Source organism: Carassius carassius, chromosome 13 (genome assembly GCF_963082965.1).
Source record: "Carassius carassius chromosome 13, fCarCar2.1, whole genome shotgun sequence".
NCBI classification, from domain to species: Eukaryota; Metazoa; Chordata; class Actinopteri; order Cypriniformes; family Cyprinidae; genus Carassius; species Carassius carassius.
Window position 1 is genome coordinate 19,663,107 of NC_081767.1, and position 11,578 is coordinate 19,674,684.

Below are 11,578 nucleotides of genomic sequence, written 5' to 3' on the forward strand. Positions count from 1 at the left end.
ACTTCAAATGTTTACATTTCAAGACATTCAACAGGTGCATTATGCTCTTTTAATCCTAAATAGTTTCTGAGTGATACAGACATTTAATAGACTGGGAGGAGAGACACTCAAAATAAAAAGGGCGGAGAATGGCACCAACTCACCATTTTTATCTAAAAGTAACATTTTTATAGATAGATAGATAGATAGATAGATAGATAGATAGATAGATAGATAGATAGATAGATAGATAGATAGATAGATAGATAGATAGATAGATAGATAGATAGATAGATAGATAGATTAGCACTGACCTACAGTATAGGCTCATTTCTATAAATCATTGGTACCTAACCATTTGTTTTAATGCTAAACCAAACATCGACTAGACTAACGTTATATATTTGTTCCAGTTTCAACATTCTGGAATGTAGCGTCATGACCCACCTTACAGACAACACTGTCAAGATAACAGTTGAGTGATAACAGCTGTTGTGATTGCTGTGTCGTTTGGCTTGTTGTGGAGCACAGAAGAAGGGAGGGTGAGTGACACTGACACTCAGCCCTTTGATTTTGGAGCTGTGTAACGGTGGACTCGTGAACGCCACGTACCTCTTCTGACAAGCGTACTTGCCAAGTTACCATGGGAACCTTTGACAGACAGATCGCACGCTCAATGACGGAGCAACAAGAAAACAATTCAAAGGCGGAAGCGCGATGGCTTCTCCAATCAGCAGGCGAGGGGCGTGGCTACACAGCTCAGCAGGTGGGGTTTACATTAGGGAACTGTGTTTAGGACACATGAGGTGAGACAAGTTGCAAATGAACTGTCAGGCCGATTATATCTGTGACGCGTGATCGAGGCGAAAACAGCAGCATCGAGTTTATAAATACTACTCTCAGGGGATCTCTTAGGGTAGGTGTTCACCTGTTGCTCCTATAATGTCAGCTGCTGCTGTGTTCTATTTTACAACAGATGATGCTTAAAGCCATATGGTGGAGTAATATAGTTTTGTGTTCAAAGAAAAATAAATTCAGAAAATAACGTAATTTAGTGCCTAATGTGTTGTACACTGCCGATATGATTTCAGTCTGAACGCCGAATTGTTTATTTCGTATTTACTGAAAATGATGTGTTCCCTGTGACAGGGATTGACAAGGTTTATCTTACACGTGCCGGTGACGTCACGCTTGGGTTGTAGGAAGTTTCCCTTAAAAACAAATAGACATCATTTGAACTTGTATTTTAGTTTCTATGAAACGTTATCTAGAACTATATAGTTATCGCTATTTAGTATATATATATATATATATATATATATATATATATATATATATATATTTATATATATATTTGGTTGTAGATAGATATAATTAATTAATGTTATATTTGATTCTTATAACAATTATTTATATATATATATATATATATATATATATATATATTATTAATATAAACTTTATTAATATAAAATTAAATAATTTGAATATAATATATAATATTAATATTATATTATTATTAAAACATATATAATAAATTACATATTTGTTAAAGAGATAACTATATAGATATTTTAATATATAATTCTATCAGTAAGTAATATGTAAATAATTAATAATAATACTTAAAGGGTTAGTTCGCCCAATTTGCAAAATTATGTCATTAATAACTTACCCTCATGTTGTTCCAAACCTGTAAAACCTCTGTTTATTTTTGGAACACCGTTTAAGATATTTTAGATTTAGTCTGAGAGCTCTCAGTCCCTCCATTGAAGCTGTGTGTACGGTATACTGTCCATGTCCAGAAAAACATCTTTAAAGTAGTCCATGTGACATCAGAGGGTCAGTTAGAATTTTTTGAAGCATCGAAAATACATTTTGGTCCAAAAATAGCAAAAACTATGACTTTATTCAGCATTGTCTTCTCTTCCATGTCTGTTGTAAGTTCAAAACAAAGCAGTTCGTCATGTCCGGTTCGCGAACGAATCATTAGATGTAACCGGATCTTTTTGACACAGTTCACCAAATCGAACTGAATCGTTTTAAACGGTTCGCGTCTCCAATACGCATTAATCCACAAATTACTTAAGCTGTTTAACTTTTATAATGTGGCTGACACTTCCTCTGAGTTCAAACAAACCAATATCCCGAAATAATTCATGTACTCAAACAGTACACTGACTGAACTGCTGTGAAGAGAGAACTGAAGATGAACACCGAGCCGAGCCAGATAATGACTCGTTCATGAGTCAAGAACGGTTTCTGTCAGACGTGTCCGATTCGAGAACCGAGGAGCTGATGATACTGCGCATGTGTGATTCAGCATGAAGCAGACTGACACACAGAGCGTCTGAACCGAACTGACTCTTTTGGTGATTGATTCTGAACTGATTCTGTGCTAATGTTATGTGCGCGGGTAAACCGAAGGCTTGCAGTCATCGACAATGACGGCTCGGTGTTCATCTTCAGTTCTCTCTTCACAGCAGTTCAGTCAGTGTACTGTTTGAGTCCATGCATTACTCCGGGATATTGGTTTGTTTTAACTCAGAGGAAGTGTCAGCCACATTAAAAAAGTTAACGGCTTAAGTAATTTGTGGATTAATGCTTATTGGAGATGCGAACCGTTTAAAACGATTCAGTTCGATTTGGTGAACTGGTTCAAAAAGATCCGGTTACATCGAATGATTAGTTCGAGAACCGGATATCACAAACTGCTTTGTTTTGAACTGTCTTACAACAGACACGGAAGAGAAGACAATGCTGAATAAAGTCGAAGTTTTTGCTATTTTTGCACCAAAATGTATTTTCGATGCTTCAAAAAATTCTAACCGATCCTCTGATGTCACATGGACTACTTTGATGATGTTTTTCTTACCTTTCTGGACATGGACAGTATACCGTACACACAGCTTCAATGGAGGGACTGAGAGCTCTCGGACTAAATCCAAAATATCTTAAACTGTGGTCTGAAGATGAACGGAGGTCTCACGGGTTTGGAACGACATGAGAGTTATTAATGACATAATTTTCATTTTTGGGTGAACTATCCCTTTAATAGATCATTTACACACATGCAGTAATTCCATCTAGATCTATATCAGAAATGACAATGGTGGATGTTTTGTCCTTCCAAAGATGTGGGGACCATCACACTTCTGCTTGACACTGTTTCTGTGGGCTTGTTTGGATGCACTGCCAGTTGCTGTGGATAAGACCAAAGTGAGCCCTCCAGTAGAGGATCTGGAGCCGCCTGAAAGTGTAGTAAGTAGTAATATGATGATTAAATAATGTTTTTCTCTCCCTTTTGGGGAATTTTTTAAAACAACTTATGAAAACATGTCTTTATACTAATACAGACATGTTAGTCTAGGGATAAAATGGGTGTGATGCTTCTCTCTCTAATATGCAGTGTGAAAACTTCTGACAGGTTTGGTAAGCAAGCATCACATATAACGTGATGCTTATAAAGTAAATTAAATTAATGCATTTAGCAGACGCTTTAAGCAACTTACAGTGCATTTAGGCTAACATTTTTTACCTAACATGTGTTCCCCAGGAATCGAACCCACAACCTTTTGTGCTGCTAACGCGATGCTCTACCACTGAGCCACAAGAACACATAATAATAACATTATAATAAGCTGTGCCATAAAAGTTCAACATACATAGACTAACTCTGATTGCTTGTCCTTTTGCAGATGTTCCTTAACACATAGGTTTAAAAAGATTTAAGTCTCCCTAGTGTTTTTTCCTCATGTCATTCTGTACGTCTGATTTGAAATCATTTAGGACACTGGATTGCACTATGATCGATATCTCAGAGAGGTTATTGATTTCCTGGAAAAGGACCCACATTTCAGAGAGAAACTTCATAACACAGACATGGACGACATCAAGGTATTGCACTGCTTTACTTCCCAGTTCTATTTTGCAGAGGCTTAATCGGATTATCTAAACACCCCATTGCTTTCCTCTCATTCTCTGTTTGGTGAAAACAGCAAGGGAAACTGGCTAAAGAGTTGGACTTTGTCAGCCATCACGTGCGAACTAAACTTGATGAACTAAAGAGACAAGAAGTGAACAGACTGCGCACCCTAATCAAAGTCAAACAAGACATGAATGGAGAAAAGGGTATCAAAGGCAGCACTTTACAAACTAATCTGTTTCTGATATTGTTTTGTGGCTCACATTTGCACTAGAGCATATTGTGAAATGTCCTCCACCATCTTGTTTCTTTGTTTCATTTACCATCGCCAGGCTCACAGAGCGAAGATGTTTCATGGATATAGAATGTTGTGTCTGAGAGTGTCTTCATTTTTTTCCCTTAAGGTATGACAGTGGACCACCAAGCACTTCTGAAACAGTTTGAACATCTGAATCACATGAATCCATATACATTCGAAGTGGAAGATTTGGATCGTCTCATTAAATCGGTAGCTTTAATCCTACACTCACAGTTGTCGAACATTTTCATTCAGGGCCCAAAATGACCTTTTTGGCAGGTGAAATAAGAAAACGTACTACCCATAAATATTTTTATTTAAATAGATTTTTTTGTGCCCTATGATGATGTAAATTTGTTGATTTAGTTGCTTCTCCTAGCATATTTCTGATCAAAATGCAGATAATTTTGTCTCTGTGTATCTGCACATGTCATAAAAACCTTATAATTTTATTACTTACTTTTGATACTGTAGCTCAAAGTGTAGCGCATGGTGCTAGCAACACTAGTGTCATGGGTTCCATTCCTAGGGAATGAAGGAATTGCTAATATGTATTATATGTGTATATATAATGCCACATGTCACAATACAAATACTGCTACACAAGTGCAGTTGTTGCTGCCATAAACTGCCATTAACTGTCTGCCCTTTTTTGTGAAATTTTGTATCCGTTCGACAAACTTGCATAATCCCAGAACAAATGTTTGTGTGGAGTGAGGGAAAGAAACAGAAGCCATTCACCTTATTAGAAATCAGTGTACCATCAGAATGGTTTTAAAACTGTTATTAAGGTAAAAAACTGAGTTGCTTTAAGTGCCCAAAATTAATTTCAGATGATCAATTAAAAGCAAAAAACGTTTTGTGTTTGATTTGCACACGTCACTGTCATCAGTGAGGGTCAACAGTCTTATCATGTATTGTTCATCAAGTGCAATTCAAAATTATTTTCCTTTGTTGAATGGTAGGGATGTAATGATTAATCGCAAGCCGGTTGAAAATCAATTCATGTATGTGATGGAGTTTATATGAATGCATGTCTGAGGGGAACTTACTGTCTTTAGAAAAAATTTGTAGAGTGATTTTTTTTCTTTTCATCTTGCCTCTGTATAATGCATGCATATCAAAGCTCATAAGTGAGGCGCTTCTTTGTTTACAGCAAAAACCAAGGAAACGCTTTAAGCGCCACCTGCTTGCAGAGAGTGAATCTGTGTCTTGTTCAGCTCGTCTGCTGTTCCTATTTCATGCAGATATTTTTTATGTGATCAAATCATTCTGTTTTTGCTTCATATTTCGAAATTATACAGTCTAATTTAGATTAAAAACTGCTCACGTTGTATGTATGTAGCATCTTTGTAAATAAAAATAAAATAAAAATAGTGAATTGAATAGAATCAGGAAATCAAAATCGTGAATCGAAATGAATTGTGAGTTGAGTGAATCGGTACATCCTTATTGAATGGAGATCTACTGTATTTAACTTTGAACTGGATCTGTTGGTCTCCACGCATTACATTTTTTTCTTTCTGCTTGTTTTTTATTGTCAAATCGAGGCCACTAATGACCTGGAAAACTTCGACAAGGAACGACATGAAGACTTCAAGAGGTATGAAATGACAAAAGAACATGAACGCAGGGAACATCTTAAAACACTGGATGAGGAAGAGCGCAAAAAAGAGGAGGAACACTATGAAGAGATGAAGAAGAAACACGCAGACCATCCCAAAATCAATCATCCTGTAAGCTAAAGACACATTCCTTGAATTAATATAATAATCAAACAAGCTAATTTGTGATATTGAACACTTAATAATTTTTATTATTATTATTATTATTATTATTGACTTGCTGAAATTCTCTAATCATTTCTTCCACTTTCTTACAATCGACTGCAAGCTCATGTTCAATCAATGTCTCAATCCAATCAACATCCAATGTATAGGTTTGGTCTGTATGTGTTAACAGGGCAGTCAAGACCAGTTGAAAAAGGTCTGGGAGGAAGCTGACGGTTTGGATCCCAGCGAATTTGACCCAAAGACATTCTTCAAGCTACATGGTGAGATTACTGAGCCTCTCTGTTCTGAACACTTAGATTATATCATTGCAACAACTGTGATGACTGTTTGATTTCAGACACTAATGGAGATGGCTACTTTGATGAGCAAGAACTGGAGGCACTGTTTACCAAAGAGGTTCCCCTTAATAACCTTTCCCTTTAGAACTATCATTATAGAGTACTTAGAGGATGACATGGCTTCATGGGGTGCTAAATCTGATGCTTGTGTCCACCCGGTTCAGCTAGAGAAAGTCTATGATCCCACACATGAAGAGGATGACATGATGGAAATGGAGGAGGAGAGACTTCGCATGAGAGAGCATGTGATGAATGAGGTGGGGGCATCATAGCAGGGGACTGGATCTTTCATTGTGCTACCAATATTATTTCAAAGATGGTTCACTGATAATCCCCTTTTTTTTGGACTGTCTATAGGTTGACACTAACAGAGACAGGCTCGTTTCACTTGATGAATTTATTATTGCCACAAACAGGAAAGAATTTCTAGAGCCAGATGGATGGGAGGTAATTATTATTTTTTTTTTTTTACTTTTGGGGTCAACATGAAACAAAATCTTCCCTATCTGTCAACTGCTTTTCATTAAGACTAAAGGTTCACTGCTGTTGAAAAGTATGTAATTTTTTTCTTTCCTTTGAAAGAAATGAATACTTTTATTTAGCAAGGCCACATTAAATTCACTGAGTGACGATAAAGACGTTTATAATGTTGCAAAATATTTCGGTTTCAAATAAATGCTATTCTATTCCTCAAAGAATCCAGAAAATGTATCATGTTTTTCACAAAAATATTAAGCAGCACGACTGATTTCAACATGGATAATAATAAGAAATGTTTCTTGAGCAGCAAATCTTATTAGAAAGATTTCTGAAGGGTCATGTGAGACTGAAAACTGGAGTAATGACTGTTGAAAATTCAGCTTTACCATCACAGGAATAAATTGTTATCAATTATGTTATTTTAAATTGTAATAATATTTAACAATATTACTGTTTAATTTGTAGTTTTGACAAAATAATAGCAAAGTAAATAGGGTGAGCATAAGGGATTTCTTTCAAAAACAAAAATAGTGTGCATTTCATCAACTTGTTTTCTTTATTTAAAATGTCCTTTGTCTGCTTCCTCTTGAGACTCTGGAACAGAATCCAATGTACACTGAAGAAGAGCTGAGCGAGTTTGAGCAGCATCTGGCTCGAGAGGAGCAAGAGCTGAACCTGAGATCAAATGAGCTGCTGAAACAGCGAGAGGAGCTGGAGAGACAACAGGAACAGCTTAACGCCCAGAAAATGGAACTACAACAGGTAGGAGGGAGAGAGATTTAAGAGAAACTAAAACATTTTACAAAAGTAGATAGGACTCATTTTGGAGCCAGATACTGAGGGAGTGATACACAGGTTCACACAGTCCTGGAAAACATCCAAATACGAGCAAATTTACAAAGTGTGATTTCCAGACCTGGAAAAGTCGTGGAGATTAATAAGGTCACTGAAATGTCATGGATATTTCTTTGTTCAATATATGTATATTTTTTGTCCTGATGACTTTAAGTCCACTCTTTATAAGTCTTTACCAGGTCATCAAAAATGACTGGAAAAATCATGGAAATTAATCTGTTGAAAAGTATAAGAAACACTAAGAGACGTTGTTGTCCTCTGACAGGAGTTCATGAGTGAACGTTATAAAGCCTGTCAAGAACATGTCCATATTGTATTTTACCCCCAAAATAAAAAGAAATTTTATGCTTAAAGTAGATGAAGCTTATTTCTAGTGACATAATGATTTTTTGTGGCAACATTTTCATATTTATTAAGCACCTTCCCCCATTCACATTATCATTATCATTACTGTAATGGGGAAAGGAACTATATAAAGGAATTATATAAACTATACTGTAATGGGAAAGGAATTATATAAAGATTTTCGAAGAAATTATTACTTTTATTAAGCAAGGATATATTACATTGCTCAAAAATGACCGTAAATCATTTATATTGTTGGAAAGAGATTTATATTTCAAATAAATGCCATTCTTTTGAACTTGCATTCATCAAATAATCATTGGGGGAAATGTGTTACGGTTTTACATGATGTATGGCATAAGAATCTTCTTTTAAAAACCTTTACAAAAATGACACACTTTTAAATGAGTGTTTATGATATGACGTTTTGTTGCACTGATTTTATTTTATGCCACTAAAATATTCCCTTTTCAAAACTTAAAAGCTAGTATTCTCTGACCTCAACACTTTCTACCATACTGATCTTTTCTTTTAGGCGGTAGAGCACATGGGGAGGTTGAAAACGCAGAAAATAGAGCCTCCAGGGCAGGCCAAAGGTCAGTGTGTTTACATTTTGTGGTCAAAGGCATTTTGCCCCGTAAACTGGAACAAAATGTTAATTTTCTATCATTATTTCTCTGTTTTTGGCAAATGCAGTGCCTTCTGCTGTGGAAATACTACCTGGGGACCGTCAGCCTTTGTCACAAGCTCATCAACAAGACCTCCCTGCACATTCTTAGCAGCTCAAGCTCTTCTCGTTGTCTGTAATGTGTTTGTCTGTTGTATGTAGTGTCATATTTCCATCCTCACATTCAAATGGACCATTTACTGTCACTTAGCAAAGACCTTGGCTTTCCTTGAAGTCATCAAACAAATCACTGTGGTGGTATTCTCAAACACACAAAAAATATATTAAATTTAGGTATCCCAAAACGGGTCGCTGATGTATGTAAATGGTTAACAGAATTCTCTGTGGACAGTCACACTTCGGTCCACATTCTCTTATCAAAAGTGCAGATAGTTTGTGATGACAGTGATTGTTCTTGAAACTTGAATTTAGCAAAAATAAATGTATTGTTCTTGTAAATGTCTTAGCCATGTTTGCTAAACCTCATAGGAAACGTTTCTCTTTATATTTAGACATTTTATATTATTTGATTGATTCATGTTAAGTTAAATGTCCCACAATTCAGCATTACTATTGCATGTCACTTCCGATGAAAGTAATATTGGATAGAATATATTTTTTTGCTTTAGTTTCACTTGAAAGTCAATCCTAGATTAATTTACAAGGCTCTTTTAATAGAATTTCTGAAAATGTTGATGAATTACTACTGCACCGTAGTGATTTTTTTTCAAGCTGTTTTATTTTAATTGATTATGGTATCATGTTTTTCAACCAGTGTTCTACTGTAAACAATGTATAAATTTATAAAATATATAGAAATTTAATTAAACATAATAGGTATGGATTTTATTATTATTATTATTATTATTATTATTATTATTGTTTGAGCATCCTTTGTAATTTCGGATTAAGTGACTGTGCTATACAATTCTCTACAATGTATTAAATTATCTAAGCTTCAATTGTGTTCTCTATTGATTATCACTTAATTTTGTTTTTTCCAAACATACAAAATCATATCATTCAACTTTAACTAGGATCTATTTTTTTGCTGTACGAATCCTTGAACCTTGATAAAAGGTAGTCAACTGACTTAACAGGAGGATATTTATCTGATCCATCACTGCATGAAATGATGGCCTCATCATCTGGTTGTACAAAGAAGGCCAAAGACTGACGTGTGGCAGAGTCACCTGCAGGGGGCAGCAAAACCCTATGAACCTGAGGGTCAGAATAATAGAGAAGAAATAAGCTTTGCCTGCACTGCGCTATTAAATAAAATGTAATATTAGTAAAGAGACTCACGGCAGACACATAGACATCGCTAGTCCACCTTTGCATCAGGTCTGCTATGTTAATCAGAACTGTTCCAGGAATGCTGGGGGCTGAAATGTACTCACCAGCCCGGTTCAGGACCTGGAGGAAAACAACCCAGAGAGACATGCAGAGACAAAATGACCACATGGACCACACTGAACATGAATCATTTCTCCTCTTGTCTTATATTTGTATTCACCTGCAGTCCACCCTCTGGACTTTGGAAGACCAAAGTGATACTCCCATAATCAGAGTGTTCACCACAGCGCAGCTGATTTCCCTTCACACATCTGCTGTTCACCGGAGGATAGTACAGGGCCCGTAATGTTGTTCCATTCACATCACCTTAAAACAACCCACGCTGTAAAGGTCTTGCAGTCCTCCCAGCCATTGACTCACTGCATTTGGATGAAGAAGTAGTGCATTTCAATCTTACTTACTTCCAATGTGTTTATGTGCGCTGAGAAAGGCCTCTGATTCCAGGCCCAAACCAAGAGCCATCAGTCGGAGCACTCTGAGAGAAAGCTCCTTGCAGCGCAGGAAAAATGATACTTGCACATCTCGAAAGTCCTCAACTCCTTCTGAAGGCCAACTCTGAACACATTGAGTGGAGTGTTATAAAGTAAGACTTCCTTAAAGCATCTTGATGTTATAAAAAACAATTGTGCATATTCAAAAATACTATATATATATATATATATATATATATATATATATATATATATATATATATATATATATATATATATATATATATATATATCATAGTAACTTTTTTTACCATTATCGTGGCCCTTTTAGTATAAAACCAACATACGAAGTCATTTCTCAGGAAATATTTCCACTCAAAAAAGTATAACTCTAAAAGTATAATTTGACTCTGCAGTGAGTAGGCTACTACTTGAGGAAAGGGGAGAAGACAATAAAAATGTATTTACAATATCCGAGCGCAAAGATGCTGTATTAAACGCCTCCTTCAGATCACCGGGACGTCGAGGATTCAAACTGTAAAATCACAGAATATAAAACCATTAATTCTCCATCATTTCGTTAGCTGTAATGCCTCTGAAGCTGGAAGAGTCTGACATGCCTCTCCGTTTCTACCGAGACCCAGCCGTGGTTTCCATTACACGAGAAACTGCCCCTGCTGAAAGTTCTCTTCATGCTTTCTGGCAAGCAGAAGAACTTCTTTGAAACAACCATAACTTTGTCCAACTAAAACGAAGGACAGAATAATAATAGCCAGACATCTACGAACTACTAGAACATTTCTCGTAACAAACGTGTAAAAAAAGGACAAACCTCGTCCTGACTGATGCCCGTGTTTTTCAGATAAACAAATCCCACCTCGGTAAAGGCGCTTCTTAGTTCGTCACTTAACTTCTCCAAGTTATCAACTGATAAATTGGTCTTTTCCAGTTCGTACACGCTGAAATCTATGACAGGTATCTCCATAGTGAGTTATTTCTCTTCGAGAAAGCAACACGACAGAGTTATTTTAAAATCCTTTTGGAAATCCTGAAGAAAATACGTCAAGGATCTTCGCCTCTTTTAACAGTGCAGTTGTTGAGCAATGCAGAG

General features: G+C 36.1%; 2 protein-coding genes across 3 annotated transcripts; one reads left to right on the top strand and one right to left on the bottom strand.

Moving 5' to 3' along the window:
• The first annotated feature begins 607 nt into the window (after positions 1-607).
• On the top strand, positions 608-9,074 carry nucb2b (nucleobindin 2b). Of its 2 annotated transcripts, none has more exons than XM_059564865.1 (13): positions 608-745; positions 3,115-3,240; positions 3,769-3,876; positions 3,978-4,110; positions 4,309-4,412; positions 5,753-5,938; positions 6,165-6,255; positions 6,333-6,391; positions 6,498-6,590; positions 6,691-6,780; positions 7,405-7,575; positions 8,549-8,609; positions 8,710-9,074. In XM_059564865.1, the coding sequence occupies exons 1-13, from the start codon at positions 623-625 to the stop codon at positions 8,790-8,792; spliced, it is 1,428 nt and encodes a 475-aa protein (XP_059420848.1). In that variant the 5' UTR covers positions 608-622; the 3' UTR covers positions 8,793-9,074. The 2 variants fall into 2 exon arrangements, with proteins under 2 accessions (XP_059420848.1, XP_059420849.1); XM_059564866.1 differs by lacking the exon at positions 608-745 and adding an exon at positions 752-895.
• Positions 8,831-11,578, bottom strand: si:dkey-10o6.2 (uncharacterized protein LOC100124608 homolog). Its single transcript, XM_059564867.1, has 7 exons — positions 11,300-11,578; positions 11,088-11,212; positions 10,936-11,002; positions 10,438-10,591; positions 10,197-10,342; positions 9,986-10,096; positions 8,831-9,901 (listed from the first exon to the last, which is right to left on the bottom strand). Exons 1-7 carry the CDS (start codon positions 11,450-11,452, stop codon positions 9,710-9,712), a joined length of 948 nt encoding a protein of 315 aa, XP_059420850.1. The 5' UTR covers positions 11,453-11,578; the 3' UTR covers positions 8,831-9,709.

Bases quoted from the DNA above. Each gene is read 5' to 3' on its own strand.
- nucb2b (XM_059564865.1), top strand. From the start codon at position 623: ATGGGAACCTTTGACAGACAGATCGCACGCTCAATGACGGAGCAACAA. The intron at 7,576-8,548 runs GTAGGAGGGAGA...CTTTTCTTTTAG, and splicing joins AGAAAATGGAACTACAACAG to GCGGTAGAGCACATGGGGAG. The intron at 8,610-8,709 runs GTCAGTGTGTTT...TGGCAAATGCAG, and splicing joins GCCTCCAGGGCAGGCCAAAG to TGCCTTCTGCTGTGGAAATA.
- si:dkey-10o6.2 (XM_059564867.1), bottom strand. From the start codon at position 11,452: ATGGAGATACCTGTCATAGATTTCAGCGTGTACGAACTGGAAAAGACC. The intron at 10,343-10,437 runs GTAAGTAAGATT...GGTTGTTTTAAG, and splicing joins CGCACATAAACACATTGGAA to GTGATGTGAATGGAACAACA. The intron at 9,902-9,985 runs GTGAGTCTCTTT...TCTGACCCTCAG, and splicing joins GCGATGTCTATGTGTCTGCC to GTTCATAGGGTTTTGCTGCC.